This window comes from Salmo trutta, unplaced genomic scaffold (assembly GCF_901001165.1).
Source record: "Salmo trutta unplaced genomic scaffold, fSalTru1.1, whole genome shotgun sequence".
NCBI classification, from domain to species: domain Eukaryota; kingdom Metazoa; phylum Chordata; class Actinopteri; order Salmoniformes; family Salmonidae; genus Salmo; species Salmo trutta.
In genome coordinates, this window is record NW_021822619.1 from 316,478 (window position 1) to 341,039 (window position 24,562).

The 24,562-nt window shown below is 45.6% G+C and overlaps 1 protein-coding gene across 2 annotated transcripts in view; it reads left to right on the forward strand.

Annotated features, from left to right (window-relative positions):
- LOC115182998 (acidic amino acid decarboxylase GADL1-like) overlaps positions 1 to 23,883 on the forward strand; it is a 29,665-nt gene extending 5,782 nt beyond the window's left edge. For both annotated transcript variants that reach the window (XM_029744339.1, XM_029744340.1), the window contains exons 3-14: positions 921 to 1,047; positions 4,428 to 4,518; positions 4,764 to 4,873; positions 5,036 to 5,151; positions 7,700 to 7,779; positions 9,555 to 9,609; positions 11,218 to 11,334; positions 11,971 to 12,035; positions 13,909 to 13,990; positions 14,754 to 14,953; positions 18,344 to 18,485; positions 22,081 to 23,883. In XM_029744339.1, the coding sequence (XP_029600199.1) occupies positions 921 to 1,047; positions 4,428 to 4,518; positions 4,764 to 4,873; positions 5,036 to 5,151; positions 7,700 to 7,779; positions 9,555 to 9,609; positions 11,218 to 11,334; positions 11,971 to 12,035; positions 13,909 to 13,990; positions 14,754 to 14,953; positions 18,344 to 18,485; positions 22,081 to 22,254 (1,359 nt within the window). In that variant the 3' untranslated portion in view covers positions 22,255 to 23,883. The remainder of the gene's footprint in view (positions 1 to 920; positions 1,048 to 4,427; positions 4,519 to 4,763; positions 4,874 to 5,035; positions 5,152 to 7,699; positions 7,780 to 9,554; positions 9,610 to 11,217; positions 11,335 to 11,970; positions 12,036 to 13,908; positions 13,991 to 14,753; positions 14,954 to 18,343; positions 18,486 to 22,080) is intronic.
- Positions 23,884 to 24,562: the final 679 nt, after the last annotated feature.

The following is a 24,562-nucleotide window of genomic DNA, read 5'->3' on the forward strand; positions in this document are numbered from 1 at the left end:
TAATAGCTACTGTACAATTAGATTCGATTTGATTGATATACAGTACATGTTCTTTATGGATGGTGAATAGGCCTAGGTAGTTTGTTTGACGTCAAGGATAAGGTAAACAAACATCTAGTGGAGGGGACAGTCTGAAATGGCACCATTTTCACTATATAACTTGAAGGGTGTTTATCAATATGCATACTACCTACCGCACTCCATACTCTCACGCTCTGAGTGCATTCTCAGAGTACGTTCTTGTGAGGACGAGAGTGTGGAAAACACATAAAACATTACACTTGAGAAGCACTCCCCCTTACTGTATTACCTCACGCTGTACCTCCTCATTCACTGACCCTTCTTCCAGACAGGACAATGGCAACAATAGAGACCAAACAAGAAATACACAAAGCAAAACGTTTTAGGTGTCAAGTCTTTGTGGGTAGCTAGCTAGCTAACAATTCTCTGTGGCTAGCTAACAGTAGTAGCAAGACAGTTAGCCCTTTTGACTTACTATGGGCTTGCGATTTACACACACTACAGTGGGTATTGTAGGCAGGTAAACATGCCAAAATAAAATAAAACAAGATAAAACAAGATAAAATATTGTAGTCAGCCAACATATGAGATGTGAATAGGTAACATTTCATTCCGAAGTCGGAGAGTATTTTCTCTGGATTCAGCTCAGTTAATGTCATTTTTAACACGGTTGCATCGTATTTCTGTGCATACTTTCCGTTGCAGCTTGTATCCATGCATGCTTCAGAGTATGTACAAACGGAGTACGTATTCGAGAAGTGCCCTCCGTGCTCCGTTTTGCAAACTATGATTTGGACTCATACCCCCACCGTCCCGTGCTCTAATTTGCGTGCTCGGAGCACGGTAGTATGCATTTTGAGAAACACCCAAAGTCTATTTCCTTCTCTCCCGTATAACAGGTGTGTGAGTGGCGCTCTCCGGAGCAGCTGAAGGACCTATTAGACCTAGAGCTGAGGGAAGGAGGCGAGGCACATCCCCAGATACTGCAGCGCTGTCGGGATGCCATCCGATACAGTGTCAAGACCGGTAAGAACCCAGCTCAACCCTGATTTAAAATCTGAACCCCAGACCTCAGCCAAACCCTGACCCAACCCCCCCCCCTTAAACCTCCCGGCCCCTGATATCTGAGCTCCCTTGACCCCCACCTAGCCTGGTCCAGCCAGACCACAAATGTAAAACCCCTGTCAACCAGCTCTGTCAAACAACTAACCTTCAAACTAAAGCTCCCCAGTTAGCATTAGGGTAGGGTTAAAGTTAGCTAACATTAGGGTAGGGTTAAAGTTAGCTAACATTAGGGTAGGGTTAAAGTTAGCTAACATTAGGGTAGGGTTAAAGTTAGCTAACATTAGGTTAGGGTTAAAGTTAGCTAACATTAGGGTAGGGTTAAAGTTAGCTAACATTAGGTTAGGGTTAAAGTTAGCTAACATTAGGGTAGGGTTAAAGTTAGCTAACATTAGGGTAGGGTTAAAGATAGCTAACATTAGGGTAGGGTTAAAGTTAGCTACCATTAGGTTAGGGTTAAAGTTAGCTAACATTAGGTTAGGGTTAAAGTTAGCTACCATTAGGTTAGGGTTAAAGTTAGCTAACATTAGGGTAGGGTTAAAGTTAGCTAACATTAGGATAGGGTTAAAGTTAGCTAACATTAGGGTAGGGTTAAAGTTAGCTAACATTAGGTTAGGGTTAAAGTTAGCTAACATTAGGGTAGGGTTAAAGTTAGCTAACATTAGGGTAGGGTTAAAGATAGCTAACATTAGGGTAGGGTTAAAGTTAGCTACCATTAGGTTAGGGTTAAAGTTAGCTAACATTAGGTTAGGGTTAAAGTTAGCTACCATTAGGTTAGGGTTAAAGTTAGCTAACATTAGGGTAGGGTTAAAGTTAGCTAACATTAGGATAGGGTTAAAGTTAGCTAACATTAGGGTAGGGTTAAAGATAGCTAACATTAGGTTAGGGTTAAAGTTAGCTAACATTAGGGTAGGGTTAAAGTTAGCTAACATTAGGTTAGGGTTAAAGTTAGCTACCGTTAGGTTAGGGTTAAAGTTAGCTAACATTAGGGTAGGGTTAAAGATAGCTAACATTAGGGTAGGGTTAAAGTTAGCTAACATTAGGTTAGGGTTAAAGTTAGATAACATTAGGTTAGGGTTAAAGTTAGCTAACATTAGGTTAGGGTTAAAGTTAGCTAACATTAGGTTAGGGTTAAAGTTAGCTAACATTAGGTTAGGGTTAAAGTTAGCTAACATTAGGTTAGGGTTAAAGTTAGCTAACATTAGGGTAGGGTTAAAGTTAGCTAACATTAGGTTAGGGTTAAAGTTAGCGGCCATTAGGTTAGGGTTAAAGTTAGCGACCATTAGGGTAGGGTTAAAGTTAGCTAACATTAGGTTAGGGTTAAAGTTAGCTAACATTAGGTTAGGGTTAAAGTTAGCTAACATTAGGTTAGGGTTAAAGTTAGCTAACATTAGGGTAGGGTTAAAGTTAGCTAACATTAGGGTAGGGTTAAAGTTAGCTATCATTAGGGTAGGGTTAAAGTTAGCTAACATTAGGTTAGGGTTAAAGATAGCTAACATTAGGGTAGGGTTAAAGTTAGCTAACATTAGGGTAGGGTTAAAGTTAGCTAACATTAGGGTAGGGTTAAAGTTAGCTAACATTAGGGTAGGGTTAAAGTTAGCTAACATTAGGTTATGGTTAGAGTTAGCTAACATTAGGGTAGGGTTAAAGTTAGCTAACATTAGGTTATGGTTAGAGTTAGCTAACATTAGGGTAGGGTTAAAGTTAGCTAACATTAGGGTAGGGTTAAAGATAACTAACATTAGCTTAGGGTTAAAGTTAGCTAACGCTAGGGTAGGGTTATTGTACTAAATGCCATATTTTTAGCCGACCCTTACAGTCATACATTTTACATATGGGTGGCCCTGGGAATAGAACCCACAATCCTGGTGTTGGAAAGCACCATGCTCTACCAACTGTACTCAAACTAGATACACTAACCCATCCCTATCCAACCCAGGCTGTAAATCATCAAGCTAGCAACAGTAGCTCCTCCCAGTCCCTTAACCCTCCCAGTCTCTTAACCCTCCCAGCCCCTTAACCCTCCCAGCCTCTTAACCCTCCCAGCCTCTTAACCCTCCCAGTCTCTTAACCCTCCCAGGCTCTTAACCCTCCCAGCCTCTTAACCCTCCCAGCCTCTTAACCCTCCCAGCCTCTTAACCCTCCCAGCCTCTTAACCCTCCCAGCCCCTTAACCCTCCCAGCCCCTTAACCCTCCCAGCCTCTTAACCCTCCCAGTCTCTTAACCCTCCCAGCCTCTTAACCCTTCCAGCCTCTTAACCCTCCCAGCCTCTCCCAGCCCCTTAACCCTCCCAGCCCCTTAACCCTCCCAGCCTCTTAACCCTCCCAGCCTCTTAACCCTCCCAGCCTCTCCCAGCCTCTCCCAGCCTCTTAACCCTCCCAGCCTCTTAACCCTCCCAGCCCCTTAACCCTCCCAGCCTCTTAACCCTCCCAGCCCCTTAACCCTCCCAGCCTCTTAACCCTCCCAGCCTCTTAACCCTCCCAGCCTCTTAACCCTCCCAGCCTCCCAGCCTCTTAACCCTCCCAGCCTCTTAACCCTCCCAGCCTCCCAGCCTCTTAACCCTCCCAGCCTCTTCACCCTCCCAGCCTCCCAGCCTCTTCACCCTCCCAGCCTCTTCACCCTCCCAGCCTCCCAGCCTCTTAACCCTCTCAGCCCCTGACATCTGAGCTGCTGTGTCCTGCACCTAGCCTGGTCCAGCCAGACCCCAAAACATGATGTAGTTTATATAGAAACATTGACACAGGAAACAGGGCAAGCTGGCACACTCCTCGTCTCACGTATCAATGTATGTGTCAGGAATAGCAGTCTGTCTGGAATAGACTGAGAAATGTTCCTTAGTGCCAGTGGATGCAGCAGAGTGCAAGTTAAGCACCTCTGTTTACACATGTGACCAATAGGAGTTTGAATCCCAGGTTCTGCTGTGAATCCACAAGACTTTGCTAGCCTGTCGAGCTAAAGCCTTTACAGATGTAGGATCTTAATTTGATCACTCTTTTGTTGCTGAGAATCTTCCTCCTTCCTGAATCTTCATGATTTACATAAATTCAGTGAAAACCCACACTAACAAACAATTATATTAACAGTATTCCACTTTTCTTGAAGCTAATAGCCTAACCACTGATTAAATCCTGTTGCTGAAGGCATATTTTGCTGCGACAATACTGGTCAAATTAATATCTGTCAACTGTAGGTTCTGATTTGGGTTGCAAAATTACGGTAACTTTCCCAGCTTTTCCAGAAATCCTGTTCGGAGTATCTGGAGTTCTTGCTTATTCTCTCCTGATCCTGGAAAACCTGGAAACATAGTTGTGATTGAATCAAACCTTGTGTGTTTGTATATGCAGGACATCCTCTCTTCTTCAACCAGCTCTATGCAGGCATGGACCCTTATTCACTAGTGGGCCGATTCATCACAGAAGCTATCAACCCCAGTCTGTGAGTATTACATCGTACCATCTCATATGATCCGAGTGGTCTGTCACCATGTATTCATACTCAGTGTATAACTGTGCCTGACAAGGGATGTGGGATTTTATGATTACTGAAATTATATCAATGACAACTATTCTGCTATTCATTTCAGAAGTGTCTGTAGCTCGTTCTTGATGATTGATTGGATAGTATGTAGCTCAGGTGAGAGCAGGTGAATCATTGACTGGACATGTTGTTTGTCTTGGCAGGTACACATACGAGGTGGCTCCAGTGTTCCTGCTGACAGAGGAGGCCGTCCTAAAGAAGATGATTGAGATCATTGGATGGCAGGATGGAGGGGACGGCATCTTCAGCCCAGGTATGGAAACCACACAGACTGACATCTTCCTCTCCTTCTTCATCATCTTATTCTCCTTCATCTTCATCTTCTTCTTCATCATCTTCTTCATTTTCTTCTTTATCCTTCATCTTCTTCATCATCTTCTTACTGTGATTGAGAGATTGTCTCTGTGTTCTGCAGGTGGCTCTGTGTCCAACATGTATGCTGTGAACGTGGCCAGGTACCACCACTGTCCTGATGTGAAGGTGCTGGGCCTGTCCGCCTTGCCTAGACTGGTCATGTTTACATCTCAGGAGGTAAACACACACACACACACACACACACAGGGCAGGCCAACGCCTGTTATTGTTTTAACACCACACACACACACACACACACACACACACACACACACACACACACACACACACACACACACACACACACACACACACACACACACACACACAGGCCAACACCATACAAAGCGAACATTATGCAGCAGCCCTATGTTCAGGGTAACAGTTTGATAATACCAGGGGGTGTGAGTGTACATGGTGTGGACCAGCCCTATGCTCAGGGTAACAGTTTGATAATACCAGGGGGTGTGAGTGTACATGGTGTGGACCAGCCCTATGCTCAGGGTAACAGTTTGATAATATCAGGGGGTGTGAGTGTACATGATGTGGACCAGCCCTATGCTCAGGGTAACAGTTTGATAATACCAGGGGGTGTGAGTGTACATGGTGTGGACCAGCCCTATGCTCAGGGTAACAGTTTGATAATACCAGGGGGTGTGAGTGTACATGGTGTGGACCAGCCCTATGCTCAGGGTAACAGTTTGATAATACCAGGGGGTGTGAGTGTACATGGTGTGGACCAGCCCTATGCTCAGGGTAACAGTTTGATAATACCAGGGGGTGTGAGTGTACATGGTGTGGACCAGCCCTATGCTCAGGGTAACAGTTTGATAATACCAGGGGGTGTGAGTGTACATGGTGTGGACCAGCCCTATGCTCAGGGTAACAGTTTGATAATACCAGGGGGTGTGAGTGTACATGGTGTGGACCAGCCCTATGCTCACGGTAACAGTTTGATAATACCAGGGGGTGTGAGTGTACATGGTGTGGACCAGCCCTATGCTCAGGGTAACAGTTTGATAATACCAGGGGGTGTGAGTGTACATGGTGTGGACCAGCCCTATGCTCAGGGTAACAGTTTGATAATACCAGGGGGTGTGAGTGTACATGGTGTGGACCAGCCCTATGCTCAGGGTAACAGTTTGATAATATCAGGGGGTGTGAGTGTACATGGTGTGGACCAGCCCTATGCTCAGGGTAACAGTTTGATAATACCAGGGGGTGTGAGTGTACATGATGTGGACCAGCCCTATGCTCAGGGTAACAGTTTGATAATACCAGGGGGTGTGAGTGTACATGGTGTGGACCAGCCCTATGCTCAGGGTAACAGTTTGATCATATCAGGGGGTGTGAGTGTACATGGTGTGGACCAGCCTATGCTCAGGGTAACAGTTTGATAATACCAGGGGGTGTGAGTGTACATGGTGTGGACCAGCACCAGTTAGTACCTTTTCAAAGAGCGTCTGAAAAGAGTCAATACACCTACTTAATACATCTGTCAAATGATTCCAGTCAGCAGCACTACCCAGTCCCAGGCTGGTCCGTATCAGGAGTGTGGAGGTGGGATATCACATCATAGTGGGTGTCACACAGCTATCAGGGAGTTGCTCAGTTCTTTATGATAACATATCACAACAAGCACACAGCTATCAGGGAGTTTCTCAATTCGGGCTGTTGCTCTGAAAGATATTGACAAAATGGTTTTATAATCCCTGTGTGTGTGTGTGTGTGTAGTACTATAAACACCATATGTATTACAATCCCTGTCTGTATAGCACCTTATTGTGGATCCTGTCTAGATTGGTCATTAATATAGCACCTTATTGTGGATCCTGTCTAGACTGGTCATTAATATAGCACCTTATTGTGGATCCTGTCCAGACTGGTCATTAATATAGCACCTTATTGTGGATCCTGTCTAGACTGGTCATTAATATAGCACCTTATTGTGGATCCTGTCCAGACTGGTCATTAATATAGCACCTTATTGTGGATCCTGTCTAGACTGGTCATTAATATAGCACCTTATTGTGGATCCTGTCTAGACTGGTCATTAATATAGCACCTTATTGTGGATCCTGTCCAGACTGGTCATTAATATAGGACCTTATTGTGGATCCTGTCTAGACTGGTCATTAATATAGCACCTTATTGTGGATCCTGTCCAGACTGGTCATTAATATAGCACCTTATTGTGGATCCTGTCTAGACTGGTCATTAATATAGCACCTTATTGTGGATCCTGTCTAGACTGGTCATTAATATAGCACCTTATTGTGGATCCTGTCCAGACTGGTCATTAATATAGGACCTTATTGTGGATCCTGTCTAGACTGGTCATTAATATAGCACCTTATTGTGGATCCTGTCCAGACTGGTCATTAATATAGCACCTTATTGTGGATCCTGTCTAGGCTGGTCATTAATATAGCACCTTATTGTGGATCCTGTCTAGACTGGTCATTAATATAGCACCTTATTGTGGATCCTGTCCAGACTGGTCATTAATATAGCACCTTATTGTGGATCCTGTCTAGACTGGTCATTAATATAGCACCTTATTGTAGATCCTGTCCAGACTGGTCATTAATATAGCACCTTATTGTGGATCCTGTCCAGACTGGTCATTAATATAGCACCTTATTGTGGATCCTGTCCAGACTGGTCATTTTGTTGATTAACCAGTTCTCCCTCAGTGACACTTTTCTCTCTTTGTTCTTTTCAGTGTCATTACTCTGTTTCCAAAGCAGCAGCTTTCCTGGGAATTGGCACCAACAATGTTTATGTGATCCCGTCAGATAAGAGGTATGCTGGTTACTGCTGGTTACTGCTGGTTACTGGTGGTTACTGCTGGTTACTGCTGGTTACTGCTGGTTACTGCTGGTTACTGCTACAGTTACACGGTTACTGCTGGTTACTGCTAGTTACTGCTGGTTACTGCTGGTTACTGCTGGTTACTGCTACATTTACATGGTTACTGCTGGTTACTGCTGGTTACTGCTGGTTACTGCTGGTTACTGCTGGTTACTGCTACAGTTACACGGTTACTGCTGGTTACTGCTAGTTACTGCTGGTTACTGCTGGTTACTGCTACAGTTACACGGTTACTGCTGGTTACTGCTAGTTACTGCTGGTTACTGCTGGTTACTGCTGGTTACTGCTACAGTTACATGGTTACTGCTGGTTACTGCTGGTTACTGCTGGTTACTGCTACATTTACATGGTTACTGCTGGTTACTGCTGGTTACTGCTACAGTTACACGGTTACTGCTGGTTACTGCTGGTTACTGCTACATTTACATGGTTACTGCTGGTTACTGCTGGTTACTGCTACAGTTACACGGTTACTGCTGGTTACTGCTGGTTACTACTACAGTTACTGCTGGTTACTGCTGGTTACTGCTGGTTACTGCTACAGTTACACGGTTACTGCTGGTTACTGCTGGTTACTGCTGGTTACTGCTACAGTTACACGGTTACTGCTACAGTTACACGGTTACTGCTGGTTACTGCTGGTTACTGCTGGTTCCTGCTAGTTACTGCTACAGTTACACGGTTATTGCTGGTTACTGCTGGTTACTGCTGGTTACTGCTACAGTTACACGGTTACTGCTGGTTACTGCTGGTTACTGCTACAGTTACACGGTTACTGCTGGTTACTGCTACAGTTACTGCTGGTTACTGCTGGTTACTGCTGGTTACTGCTGGTTATTGCTACAGTTACACGGTTACTGCTGGTTACTGCTACAGTTACATGGTTACTGCTGGTTACTGCTGGTTATGGCTACAGTTACACGGTTACTGCTGGTTACTGCTGGTTATTGCTACAGTTACACGGTTACTGCTAGTTACTGCTGGTTATTGCTACAGTTACACGGTTACTGCTGGTTACTGCTACAGTTACATGGTTACTGCTGGTTACTACTGGTTACTGCTACAGTTACATGGTTACTGCTGGTTATTGCTACAGTTACACGGTTACTGCTGGTTACTGCTACAGTTACACGGTTACTGCTAGTTACTGCTGGTTACTGCTGGTTACTGCTACAGTTACACGGTTACTGCTGGTTACTGCTGGTTACTGCTACAGTTACACGGTTACTGCTAGTTACTGCTGGTTACTGCTACAGTTACACGGTTACTGCTGGTTACTGCTACAGTTACATGGTTACTGCTGGTTCCTGCTACAGTTACATGGTTACTACTGGTTACTGCTGGTTACTGCTACAGTTACACGGTTACTGCTAGTTACTGCTACAGTTACATGGTTACTGCTAGTTACTGCTGGTTACTGCTACAGTTACACGGTTACTGCTGGTTACTGCTACAGTTACATGGTTACTGCTGGTTCCTGCTAGTTACTGCTACAGTTACACGGTTACTGCTGGTTACTGCTACAGTTACATGGTTACTACTGGTTACTGCTAGTTACTGCTACAGTTACACGGTTACTTCCACTGTCCACACCACACGCTTCTGTTGTCACTGTCCACAATGACTGACCTGCGTCACTATGACACCAGGGTTTTACTAATGCTTGTTCATCTTTCTTTCTATGTCTTTGTGTCTTTGTTTCTCAGAGGGAAGATGATTCCAGCGGAGTTTGAGAAACAAGTACAGAGAGCCAAAGATGAGGTGAGAAGGAGAGCTGTCAATGGAGTCAGCAGAGTTGTTCGGTGTCAGATATGTTATGAAACACATTCGGGAACTGGGAACTGCTGTTGAATATACCCATGGTGATGTTTAGGGAACTGCTGTTGAATATACCCATGGTGATGGTTAGGGAACTGCTGTTGAATATACCCATGGTGATGGTTAGGGAACTGCTGTTGAATATACCCATGGTGATGGTTAGGGAACTGCTGTTGAATATACCCATGGTGATGGTTAGGGAACTGCTGTTGAATATACCCATGGTGATGGTTAGGGAACTGCTGTTGAATATACCCATGGTGATGGTTAGGGAACTGCTGTTGAATAGACCCATGGTGATGGTTAGGGAACTGCTGTTGAATATACCCATGGTGATGGTTAGGGAACTGCTGTTGAATATACCCATGGTGATGGTTAGGGAACTGCTGTTGAATATACCCATGGTGATGGTTAGGGAACTGCTGTTGAATATACCCATGGTGATGGTTAGGGAACTGCTGTTGAATATACCCATGGTGATGGTTAGGGAACTGCTGTTGAATATACCCATGGTGATGGTTTAGGGAACTGCTGTTGAATATACCCATGGTGATGGTTAGGGAACTGCTGTTGAATATACCCATGGTGATGGTTAGGGAACTGATGTTGAATATACCCATGGTGATGGTTAGGGAACTGCTGTTGAATATACCCATGGTGATGGTTAGGGAACTGCTGTTGAATATACCCATGGTGATGGTTAGGGAACTGCTGTTGAATATACCCATGGTGATGGTTAGGGAACTGCTGTTGAATATACCCATGGTGATGGTTAGGGAACTGCTGTTGAATATACCCATGGTGATGGTTAGGGAACTGCTGTTGAATATACCCATGGTGATGGTTAGGGAACTGCTGTTGAATATACCCATGGTGATGGTTAGGGAACAGCTGTTGAATATACCCATGGTGATGGTTAGGGAACTGCTGTTGAATATACCCATGGTGATGGTTAGGGAACTGCTGTTGAATATACCCATGGTGATGGTTAGGGAACAGCTGTTGAATATACCCATGGTGATGGTTAGGGAACAGCTGTTGAATATACCCATGGTGATGGTTAGGGAACTGCTGTTGAATATACCCATGGTGATGGTTAGGGAACTGCTGTTGAATATACCCATGGTGATGGTTAGGGAACTGCTGTTGAATATACCCATGGTGATGGTTAGGGAACTGCTGTTGAATATACCCATGGTGATGGTTAGGGAACTGCTGTTGAATATACCCATGGTGATGGTTAGGGAACTGCTGTTGAATATACCCATGGTGATGGTTAGGGAACTGCTGTTGAATATACCCATGGTGATGGTTAGGAAACTGCAATATAGTATTAATGACCAGGGTGATGGAGTAACATATTGTTGTCCTCTGATGGTATATGGTATTAATGACCAGGGTGATGGAGTAACATATTGTTGTCCTCTGATGGTATAAAGTATTAATGACCAGGGTGATGGAGTAACATTATATTGTTGTCCTCTGATGGTATATAGTATTAATGACCAGGATGTTGGAGTAACATTATATTGTTGTTGTTGTTGTTGACAGGGAGCGTTGCCCTTCATGGTGAACGCCACAGCAGGGACCACCGTCCTAGGGGCCTTCGACCCGCTGGAGGAGATAGCTGACATCTGTGAACGACACAATCTCTGGATGCATGTAGATGTAAGTGGATCTTAATTAAAGATCATTCTTTCATTCATTTATCGATATATCGATCCATCAATCCATGTGTGCATTTGTTCAGTAGTTTGTTTGTTCCTTTAATCATTCACTCAATCACCCTCTTCTCTGTCTCTTCTCTGTCTCTTCTCTGTCTCTTCTCTGTCTGTTCTCTGTCTGTTCTCTGTCTGTTCTCTGTCTCTTCTCTGTCTCTTCTCTGTCTGTTCTCTGTCTCTTCTCTGTCTGTTCTCTGTCTCTTCTCTGTCTGTTCTCTGTCTCTTCTCTGTCTGTTCTCTGTCTCTTCTCTCTCTGTTCTCTGTCTATTCTCTGTCTGTTCTCTGTCTGTTCTCTGTCTGTTCTCTGTCTGTTCTCTGTCTGTTCTCTGTCTGTTCTCTGTCTCTTCTCTGTCTCTTCTCTGTCTGTTCTCTGTCTGTTCTCTGTCTCTTCTCTGTCTGTTCTCTGTCTCTTCTCTGTTTGTTCTCTGTCTATTCTCTGTCTGTTCTCTGTCTCTTCTCTGTCTGTTCTCTGTCTGTTCTCTGTCTGTTCTCTGTCTGTTCTCTGTCTGTTCTCTGTCTATTCTCTGTCTGTTCTCTGTCTCTTCTCTGTCTCTTCTCTGTCTCTTCTCTGTCCTTCCTGTAGGCATGTTGGGGAGGAGGAGCCCTGATGTCTAAGAAACACAGATACCTGCTACAGGGAATTCACAGGTAAGACAACAGGTATATCTGGAGGTGGAAGTAAGACAACAGGTATATCTGGAGGTGGAAGTTAGACAACAGGTATATCTGGAGGTGGAAGTTAGACAACAGGTATATCTGGAGGTGGAAGTAAGACAACAGGTATATCTGGAGGTGGAAGTAAGACAACAGGTATATCTGGAGGTGGAAGTAAGACAACAGGTACATCTGGAGGTGGAAGTTAGACAACAGGTATATCTGGAGGTGGAAGTTAGACAACAGGTATATCTGGAGGTGGAAGTAAGACAACAGGTATATCTGGAGGTGGAAGTTAGACAACAGGTATATCTGGAGGTGGAAGTTAGACAACAGGTATATCTGGAGGTGGAAGTAAGACAACAGGTATATCTGGAGGTGGAAGTAAGACAACAGGTATATCTGGAGGTGGAAGTTAGACAACAGGTATATCTGGAGGTGGAAGTTAGACAACAGGTATATCTGGAGGTGGAAGTAGACAACAGGTATATCTGGAGGTGGAAGTAGACAACAGGTATATCTGGAGGTGGAAGTAAGACAACAGGTATATCTGGAGGTGGAAGTAAGACAACAGGTATATCTGGAGGTGGAAGTTAGACAACAGGTATATCTGGAGGTGGAAGTTAGACAACAGGTATATCTGGAGGTGGAAGTAAGACAACAGGTATATCTGGAGGTGGAAGTTAGACAACAGGTATATCTGGAGGTGGAAGTTAGACAACAGGTATATCTGGAGGTGGAAGTAAGACAACAGGTATATCTGGAGGTGGAAGTTAGACAACAGGTATATCTGGAGGTGGAAGTAAGACAACAGGTATATCTGGAGGTGGAAGTAAGACAACAGGTATATCTGGAGGTGGAAGTAAGACAACAGGTATATCTGGAGGTGGAAGTAAGACAACAGGTATATCTGGAGGTGGAAGTATGACAACAGGTATATCTGGAGGTGGAAGTTAGACAACAGGTATATCTGGAGGTGGAAGTAAGACACAGGTATATCTGGAGGTGGAAGTTAGACAACAGGTATATCTGGAGGTGGAAGTAAGACAACAGGTATATCTGGAGGTGGAAGTAAGACAACAGGTATATCTGGAGGTGGAAGTTAGACAACAGGTATATCTGGAGGTGGAAGTATGACAACAGGTATATCTGGAGGTGGAAGTTAGACAACAGGTATATCTGGAGGTGGAAGTAAGACAACAGGTATATCTGGAGGTGGAAGTTAGACAACAGGTATATCTGGAGGTGGAAGTAAGACAACAGGTATATCTGGAGGTGGAAGTAAGACAACAGGTATATCTGGAGGTGGAAGTTAGACAACAGGTATATCTGGAGGTGGAAGTTAGACAACAGGTATATCTGGAGGTGGAAGTAAGACAACAGGTATATCTGGAGGTGGAAGTAAGACAACAGGTATATCTGGAGGTGGAAGTAAGACAACAGGTATATCTGGAGGTGGAAGTAAGACAACAGGTATATCTGGAGGTGGAAGTTAGACAACAGGTATATCTGGAGGTGGAAGTTAGACAACAGGTACATCTGGAGGTGGAAGTTAGACAACAGGTATATCTGGAGGTGGAAGTTAGACAACAGGTATATCTGGAGGTGGAAGTTAGACAACAGGTATATCTGGAGGTGGAAGTTAGACAACAGGTATATCTGGAGGTGGAAGTTAGACAACAGGTATATCTGGAGGTGGAAGTTAGACAACAGGTATATCTGGAGGTGGAAGTTAGACAACAGGTATATCTGGAGGTGGAAGTTAGACAACAGGTATATCTGGAGGTGGAAGTTAGACAACAGGGATAAAGTGTTCATAATAACACAGGGTTTTAAACTCCTTTCTGTTGCTTTGTTCCCCTCTTAGAGCCAACTCAGTAGCGTGGAATCCTCACAAGATGTTGATGGCTGGTCTACAGTGCTGTGCATTCATGGTTCGGGACAAAACGGTATGATAAACACTGCCTCCTCTTCCTCCCCTGCCTTCTCTTCCTCCTCTTCTTCCTCATCTTACTCTTCTTCCTCACCTTCCTCATCTTCCTCATCCTCCTCCCCCTCAAGTCAAATCAAATCCAATTGTATTGGTCACATACATATGGTTACCAGATGTTATTGCGAGTGTAGCGAAATCTCTTCCTCATTCTATTCCTCCTCCTCCTCCTTTGACGTAGATAGTTTGTGTGTATGTATTGGTATCGATGTAAGCTACGTGTGCCTTTTACAATTAGTTTTATTGTAATTCTGTCCTTGAGCTGTTCTTGTCTATTAATTTTCTGTATTAATGAATGTTGTGTATTATGTCATGTGTGGACCCCAGGAAGAGTAGCTGCTGCTTTCGTAACAGCTAATGACGATCCCAATAAAATACCAAATACCTCTCCGTCCTTCTCTTCCTCCTCCTCCTCCTCCCACCTCTCCGTCCTTCTCTTCCTCCTCCTCATCCTCCTCCTCCTCCTCTTCCTCCTCCTCCTCCTCCTCCTCCCACCTCTCCGTCCTTCTCTTCCTCCTCCTCCTCCTCCCACCTCCGTCCTCCTCCTCCGCCTCCTCCTCCTCCTCCTCCCACCTCTCCGTCCTCCTTCTCCGCCTCCTCCTCCTCCTCCTCCCACCTCTCCCTCCTCCTCCTCCTCCTCCTCCTCCTCCTCCTCCCACCTCTTCCTCGTTATCCAGACTCCAGAGACTCATGTGTTCTCTCTGTGTGTTTCGTTGTTCTAGAATCTTCTGCAGCGGTGTCACTCGGCCCAGGCCTCCTACCTCTTCCAGCAGGATAAGTTCTATGATGTCAGCTATGACACGGGAGACAAGTCCATACAGTGTAGCCGCAAGCCCGACGCCTTCAAGTTCTGGCTGATGTGGAAAGCCATCGGCACCAAGGGTCTGGAAGAGAGAGTGGACAGAGCCCTCGCTATGGCCAGGTCAGTTTGAAACGTCTTATGACAAAAAAAATTAAAACAAAAAATTGTTCTTTCTCTTTTGTTTTTCCTCCAAAGTCTTGATAGAAGACTCATCTATCTAGCCTGGTCCCAGATGTGTTTGTGTTCTGGTCCAGTAAAATACTTACAGTTCTGGCCTAATGTATGAGCTTTAGTGTACATTGTAGTGGCAGGCCGTACAATGACAGTCTAGGAACAATGGGTTAACTGCCTTGTTCAGGGGAACAGTGGGTTAACTGCCTTGTTCAGGGGAACAGTGGGTTAACTGCCTTGTTCAGGGGAACAGTGGGTTAACTGCCTTGTTCAGGGGAACAGTGGGTTAACTGCCTTGTTCAGGGGAACAGTGGGTTAACTGCCTTGTTCAGGGGAACAGTGGGTTAACTGCCTTGTTCAGGGGAACAGTGGGTTAACTGCCTTGTTCAGGGGAACAGTTGGTTAACTGCCTTGTTCAGGGGAACAGTGGGTTAACTGCCTTGTCCAGGGGAACAGTGGGTTAACTGCCTTGTTCAGGGGAACAGTGGGTTAACTGCCTTGTTCAGGGGAACAGTGGGTTAACTGCCTTGTTCAGGGGAACAGTGGGTTAACTGCCTTGTTCAGGGGAACAGTGGGTTAACTGCCTTGCTCAGGGGAACAGTGGGTTAACTGCCTTGTTCAGGGGCAGAACGACAGATTTTTACCTTGTCAGCTCGGGGATTCGATCTAGCAACCTTTCGTTTACTTGCCCAACGCTTTGACCACTAGGCTACCTGCAGCCCTTGAACATGTTCCTGGAGCATCCATGAGTATACACCCTCAGACTGTCTGGTTCTGTCTGGTCCTGTCTGGTCCTGTCTGTTCAGCTAATAGCTCAGTCCATCAGCTTACACCTAGAAGCTAGACTACTTTAACGTTATAGCAAAAGGGTTGGGATTGATGAGAAATCTTATATTTTAATGTCTTTAGATTAAAATGGTTTCATGGTGTTTTTAAGTTACTTGATCAAATGTATTTTGTTTTGGGGGGGGGGGGGGCGGCAATACAGAGTGATGGGAAGGGCTCTGCATCGAATGCAATCAGTATCTGTCCAATGCTTCCTGCTCTCAGTGTCTCTGTCCCAAATACCAAAGCAGTAGCTAGCTACAAATAGACTGTATAGCAAAAGGTGGCCAACGCTGAAGACCTACTAAGGTATGCAGACTTCTGCTGAATCATCTCTGTTAGAGCAGGGCTTAAGCAAAAGCCTGCACAGCCGCCTGGTAGTTCTCCAGGAGGACAGGAGGCCCCATCTCTACACTGGGGTCACCTCTGGTCTATACACAGTAACATTGCTATCCAAACAGTATGTTTTCCATACACTGAGAGTAATAACAGTAGTAAACCCTACACCTGGGATACCTCTAACAGATATAACCAAGGCTGAGGAATGTTAGATCTTCTACAAGAGAAACCACAGCATCTCAACAGCTTTCTGACCAGGTGTACAGTGGAGAATACCGAGGCAGAAAGGGCTTGGCAGACTGCATGTATTCAAAGGAGTCCTAGAAATCAAGCTGTGGCAGCCGGTTCTATTTCTGGGCTGTTGGCAGTAAATTACGGTCAGGTCACGGTTCCTTAACTATTCTGTGTGGCCTTTAGCTGCCCTCCCATCTATTCTGATCCAGATGACCTGTGGTCACCTTTACAGTTCAGGACCTACTGACTGCAGGGGGATAGATAGGGGGTTATAAGACACGAGGCCAGACAACGGCCAGGCTGTTTTCAGACTGCTACTGAGAGCCCGTGGGACTAAGATAGGGGGTTATAGACACGAGGCCAGACAGCGGCCAGGCTGTTTTCAGACTGCTACTGAGAGCCCGTGGGACTAAGATAGGTGGTTATAAGACACGAGGCCAGACAACGGCCAGGCTGTTTTCAGACTGCTACTGAGAGCCCGTGGGACTAAGATAGGTGGTTATAAGACACGAGGCCAGACAGCGGCCAGGCTGTTTTCAGACTGCTACTGAGAGCCCGTGGGACTAAGATAGGGGGTTATAGACACGAGGCCAGACAACGGCCAGGCTGTTTTCAGACTGCTACTGAGAGCCCGTGGGACTAAGATAGGTGGTTATAGACACTCTGCTCCAGTCATCTGTCTAATGCTGTTTAGGATTCAGTAGGGTGGTTGGTGCCGTTTAACATGAGGGAGGACCATTCCTTTTTTCCCCATGAGAATGGCCTTATTTCTATTACAGTCATATTGGATGACTGTCATTCATATTCCATTCACCCAGTTCAATGTAACAGTGATAGGTTTAGGCTACTACATGATAGTCAAATTTTCCTTATACCTTTCATGAGGTTGGTGCAGAGGTAGAGAGAAAAATTTGAGTAATCAAGGTGACAGTGAGACATTCAATACCGCCACCCTCTTGCCTGCATCTAGCTGATCTAGGGTGTAATCATTAGTCCAACAGTTGCAAACGAGTGTTTCTATTGGACAAATTCAGGTATGTTTATCCCCGTTTCGTTCTGTTTTAAGAAACGTTTTTCAACAGAATCGGAATGAATACACGCCTGTCTGGCTGGAGGACAGGGACCTCTAGTGGTGGTATAGAGGATAGCAGGAAGACAGGGACCTCTAGTGGTGGTATAGAGGATAGCAGGAAGACAGGGACCTCTAGTGGTGGTATAGAGGATAGCAGGAGGACAGGGACATCTAGTGGTGGTATAGAGGATAGCAGGAGGACTACTGCTGTGTCTGGCTGGAGGACAGGGACCTCTAGTGGTGGTATAGAGGATAGCAGGAGGACAGGGACCTCTAGTGGTGGTATAGAGGATAGCAGGAGGACTACTGCTGTGTCTGGCTGGAGGACAGGGACCTCTAGTGGTGGTATAGAGGATAGCAGGAGGACAGGGACCTCTAGTGGTGGTATAGAGGATAGCAGGAGGACAGGGACCTCTAGTGGTGGTATAGAGGATAGCAGGAGGACAGGGACCTCTAGTGGTGGTATAGAGGATAGCAGGAGGACAGGGACCTCTAGTGGTGGTATAGAGGATAGCAGGAGGACAGGGACCTCTAGTGGTGGTATAGAGGATAGCAGGAGGACAGGGACCTCTAGTGGTGGTATAGAGGATAGCAGGAGGACTACTACTGTGTTGTAAACATAGACAACAGGAAAGATATTACTCACTTGTTATAAAATAGGTGGGTCTGTCTAAGACTATGTAGCAGGAGCGCTGTGTTGGACAGACTAGAAGACACATTGCAGTCTTGCACTGTTGAAAAAAAATGGCTCAGTAAAACTCTTCTAGCCTGAAATGTGTTGGTACGGTATATAATTATATAATTATATACCGTATATAGTTATATAATTATAATTATTTCTGACACTCTTACTTCCTTCTCTTTGGTAGATATCTGGCCGAGGAGATCAAGAAGAGAGATGGATTCCGTCTTGTGATGGAGCCTGAGTACACCAACGTCTGTTTCTGGTACATTCCTCCCAGTCTGAGGGACACGGCTGATGGACCTGAGTTCTGGAGAAAGGTCCATGCAGTAAGTCAGAGACGACATCCCCTCATATTTTTTTGTTTTATTTTACCTTTATTTAACTAGGCAAGTCAGTTAAGAACTAATTCTTATTTTTAAATGACGGCCTAGGAACAGTGGGGTAACTGCCTTGTTCAGGGGCAGAACGACAGATTTTTACCTTGTCAGCTCGGGGGATTCGATCTTGCAACCTTTATGGTTACTAGTCCAACACTCTAACCACTAGGCTACCTGCCGTCCCTACACTCTAACCACTAGGCTACCTGTCGCCCCTACACTCTAACCACTAGGCTACCTGTCCCTACACTCTAACCACAAGGCTACCTGCCGTCCCTACACTCTAACCACTAGGCTACCTGCCGTCCCTACACTCTAACCACTAGACTACCTGCCGCCCCTACACTCTAACCACTAGGCTACCTGCCTCCCCCCTCTAACCACTAGTCTACCTGCCGTCCCTACACTCTAACCACTAGGCTACCTGCCGTCCCTACACTCTAACGACTAGACTACCTGCCGTCCCTCCACTCTAACCACTAGGCTACCTGCCTCCCCCTCTAACCACTAGTCTACCTGCCGTCCCTACACTCTAACCACTAGGCTACCTGCCGTCCCTACACTCTAACCACTAGGCCACCTGCCGCCCCTCCACTCTAACCACTAGGCTACCTGCCGTCCCTACACTCTAACCACTAGTCTACCTGCCGTCCCTCCACTCTAACCACTAGGCTACCTGCCGTCCCTCCACTCTAACCACTAGGCTACCTGCCGTCCCTACACTCTAACCACTAGTCTACCTGCCGTCCCTCCACTCTAACCACTAGGCTACCTGCCGTCCCTACACTCTAACCACTAGTCTACCTGCCGTCCCACCACTCTAACCACTAGGCTACCTGCCGCCCCTACACTCTAACCACTAGGCTACCTGCCGTCCCTACGCTCTAACCACTAGGCTACCTGCCGTCCCTACACTCTAACCACTAGACTACCTGCCGTCCCTACACTCTAACCACTAGGCTACCTGTCGTCCCTCCACTCTAACCACTAGGTTACCTGCCGTCCCTCCACTCTAACCACTAGGCTACCTGCCGTCCCTACACTCTAACCACTAGTCTACCTGGCTCCCCCCTCTAACCACTAGTCTACCTGCCGTCCCTACACTCTAACCACTAGGCTACCTGCCGTCCCTACACTCTAACCACTAGTCTACCTGCCGTCCCTCCACTCTAACCACTAGGCTACCTGCCGTCCCTCCACTCTAACCACTAGGCTACCTGCCGTCCCTACACTCTAACCACTAGTCTACCTGCCGTCCCTCCACTCTAACCACTAGGCTACCTGCCGTCCCTACACTCTAACCACTAGGCTACCTGCCGTCCCTACACTCTAACCACTAGGCTACCTGCCGCCCCTACACTCTAACCACTAGGCTACCTGCCGTCCCTACACTCTAACCACTAGACTACCTGCCGACGCTCCACTCTAACCACTAGACTACCTATCGTCCCTCCACTCTAACCACTAGTCTACCTGCCGTCCCTACACTCTAACCACTAGACTACCTGCCGTCCCTACACTCTAACCACTAGACTACCTACCGTCCCTCCACTCTAACCACTAGACTACCTGCCGTCCCTACACTCTAACCACTAGACTACCTGCCGTCCCTACACTCTAACCACTAGACTACCTACCGTCCCTCCACTCTAACCACTAGACTACCTACCGCCTCTACACTCTAACCACTAGACTACCTACCGCCTCTACACTCTAACCACTAGACTACCTGCCGTCCCTACACTCTAACCACTAGACTACCTGCCGTCCCTACACTCTAACCACTAGACTACCTGCCGCCTCTACACTCTAACCACTAGACTACCTACCGCCTCTACACTCTAACCACTAGGCTACCTGCCGTCCCTACACTCTAACCACTAGACTACCTGCCGTCCCTACACTCTAACCACTAGGCTACCCTGCCACCCCTCCACTCTAACCACTAGTCTACCTGCCGCCCCCATACTCTAACCACTAGTCTACCTGCCGTCCCTACACTCTAACCACTAGGCTACCTGCCGTCCCTACACTCTAACCACTAGACTACCTGCCGCCCCTACACTCTAACCACTAGTCTACCTGCCGCCCCTACACTCTAACCACTAGGCTACCTGCCGTCCCTACACTCTAACCACTAGGCTACCTGCCGCCCCTACACTCTAACCACTAGGCTACCTGCCGTCCCTACACTCTAACCACTAGGCTACCTGCCCCTACACTCTAACCACTAGGCTACCTACCGCCTCTACACTCTAACCACTAGACTACCTGCCGTCCCTACACTCTAACCACTAGACTACCTGCCTGCCCCTACACTCTAACCACTAGGCTACCTGCCTGCCCCTACACTCTAACCACTAGGCTACCTGCCTGCCCCTACACTCTAACCACTAGTCTACCTGCCTGCCCCTACACTCTAACCACTAGACTACCTACCGCCTCTACACTCTAACCACTAGACTACCTACCGCCTCTACACTCTAACCACTAGACTACCTGCCGTCCCTACACTCTAACCACTAGGCTACCTGCCGTCCCTACACTCTAACCACTAGGTTACCTGCCGTCCCTACACTCTAACCACTAGGTTACCTGCCGTCCCTACACTCTAACCACTAGACTACCTGCCGCCCCTACACTCTAACCACTAGGCTACCTGCCGCCCCTACACTCTAACCACTAGGCTACCTGCCGCCCCTACACTCTAACCACTAGACTACCTGCCGCCCCTACACTCTAACCACTAGACTACCTACCGCCTCTACACTCTAACCACTAGACTACCTGCCGTCCCTACACTCTAACCACTAGGCTACCTGCCGTCCCACCACTCTAACCACTAGGCTACCTGCCGTCCCTACACTCTAACCACTAGACTACCTACCGCCTCTACACTCTAACCACTAGTCTACCTGCCGTCCCTACACTCTAACCACTAGGCTACCTGCCGTCCCTACACTCTAACCACTAGACTACCTACCGCCTCTACACTCTAACCACTAGGCTACCCTGCCGCCCAGAACCTGATCCTCTCCTTTCCTGTGGTGTTTTTCTACATGAACAGAAGCCCTGTCCTGAATAACACAAAAAAGGTTAATAGAATTGAATTCAGGAATTAATTCATGTTGAAAACAAAAAAAACACATTCCATTTCACAGGATATGAATGAGACAATAGTTAGCTAACCATGAGGATTTATGCTCCAGTCTCTTTCGGAGGCGTGGGTTCAGATCCCACCACTGACACCAGATGTCAAGCGGGACCATATCCCTCCAATCCAATCCATGCAGAAATGGCCCTTAGATCAGTGTGTGGAGACTCTAAATACAACTTGACTTGTGGTTATGTCCCAATAATCTCTCCTTTCTGCCATGACTTCATGCATGTGAAAGGTAATGACTGGTACATGGAAACACCAATCCAATGTTCTCACACGGGAATGAGTGCTTACTTCAGAAGGAAGGAGAGATTACTGGAATACTGATACCTTATCTTCCAGTTCCACCATCTCACAGTGTTCTGTACTACTCCCTACCCCCAGGTGGCGCCAGTGGTTAAGGAGCGCATGATGAAGAAGGGCTCTATGATGGTAGGCTACCAGCCCCATGGAGACAAGGCTAACTTCTTCAGACAGATCATCATTAGCCCTCAAGTCAGCAGAGAAGACATGGACTTCCTGCTGGACCAAATACACAGCCTGGGGATGGACTTATGATCCCACGGAGATACGTCCAAAATGGCACCCTATTCCCTCAATGAGCCCTGGTCAAAAGTAGTGCACTATACAGGGAATAGGGTACCATTTTAAACAAAACCCAATGGGTCATGTTCAGTAGGTACGAAAACAGGAGATCGTGTTTTGAAACTGAGTGAAACAGAACAGGTGGTACCCCAAACGTCCTGTAAGAAGTTTGTTAACTTGTTGTCTTATTTGGTGCCCCGGGGGTTGTGCAGAAGCCTCAGCAAGTCATCCTTCCATTGGCCGTCTCCATAAAGGGCTCCAACGAGTTCCTGTTTCTATGGATTCCATTTGTAGATCTGAGGACCGGCAGTGTGTCAGTCCATTTGTAGATCTGAGGACCGGCAGTGTGTCAGTCCATTTGTAACTCTGAGGACCGGCAGTGTGTCAGTCCATTTGTAACTCTGAGGACCGGCAGTGTGTCAGTCCATTTGTAACTCTGAGGACCGGCAGTGTGTCAGTCCATTTGTAACTCTGAGGACCGGCAGTGTGTCAGTCCATGAGACAGTAGACTCAGTAGCTCGTTGACGGTTTGAGGATTCAACCTCTTTATTGGAACCAATTTCAGATAAATAAAAAAAACTCAAAGTCATTATCCTTTATGTTGATGTGGTTTTTTAGGGTAATATATAATACTGTTATAATATAACTGCTGTTAGAAAACAAGGCGTGCAACTTTTAGTAAAAGCTGAAATTTTTGAAGAGATTTTAGGAGATACGATTTTAAGCGATACCGATTGATTGTAAGAGATTTATATAAATCTTAAAATATGTATTTTATTTGATGAGATTAATATATAATATTTAGAGAATACTGATGTGTAATATCATGAAAGAGCTTTAAATGTATTTTAGTTCTTTTATTTTCATTTTGGATTTTCTCTTTTGAAGAATTTTCTTGCACACGGCATTAACTTTTATGATTTTAAAATAATAATTAAAAAAACGTAGCACACCTAGTGTTTGGATACTGTGAGTCCACCTCCATAAATCAGACAGATCTTAAAATGGCCACCGTTGTTATGTTTTATAAACGGTTTTCTTTAGCAACGCTTTACTTAAAGCCAACAGATGAAATGCTTTCTTACTTGTTTTAAACTGACTCAAAATGCCTGTTATTTAGTCATTACTATGAGACGACAATAACACAATTTAAGTGGTCAAAACAGTCTTAATGCATTACAGCTGATTTATAATGCATTATACCAGCTTTATAATGCATTATACCAGCTTTATAATAAATTATACCAGCTTTATAATGCATTATTCCAGCTTTATAATGCATTATACCAGTTGGCTTAAAAGGAAGGTGTTTTTTTTTGTAGCTTGCCGTCAAAGAGAACGGTGTTTACTTTATACATGTATGAAGTTCTGTGTACAATACTAAGATACGTGGATTCTGTACTATACATCATATCATATTCTTGCAAGACATTCTGTTTTCTCCTGTTGTTTTGTTTTGTTCCAATAGCATTTTGTTCAGATATGTTGTCTGAAAAAAGCCTGTATGTGTTTTTTTTTGTAGATGGGATCAGCACCAATGAGGTTTCACTGAGAATTATTTATTTTCTTTATCTGTGAAAATAAAACCATTTGTTTACTGAATCAGGTTGTCGTTGAGTATCTTTTGACTTCCTCTTTATAGCCTGGTATAGATCTCTGTGTGTTTTAGCCCACTCCTCTGATTACAGACTTCCTCTTCATAGCCTGGTATAGATCTCTGTGTGTTTTAGTCCACTCCTCTGAATACAGACTTCCTCTTCATAGCCTGGTATAGATCTCTGTGTGTTTTAGTCCACTCCTCTGAATACAGACTTCCTCTTCATAGCCTGGTATAGATCTCTGTGTGTTTTAGTCCACTCCTCTGAATACAGACTCCCTCTTCATAGCCTGGTATAGATCTCTGTGTGTTTTAGTCCACTCCTCTGAATACAGACTTCCTCTTCATAGCCTGGTATAGATCTCTGTGTGTTTTAGTCCACTCCTCTGAATACAGACTTCCTCTTCATAGCCTGGTATAGATCTCTGTGTGTTTTAGTCCACTCCTCTGAATACTGACTTCCTCTTCATAGCCTGGTATAGATCTCTGTGTGTTTTAGTCCACTCCTCTGAATACAGACTCCCTCTTCATAGCCTGGTATAGATCTCTGTGTGTTTTAGTCCACTCCTCTGAATACAGACTTCCTCTTCATAGCCTGGTATAGATCTCTGTGTGTTTTAGTCCACTCCTCTGAATACAGACTTCCTCTTCATAGCCTGGTATAGATCTCTGTGTGTTTTAGTC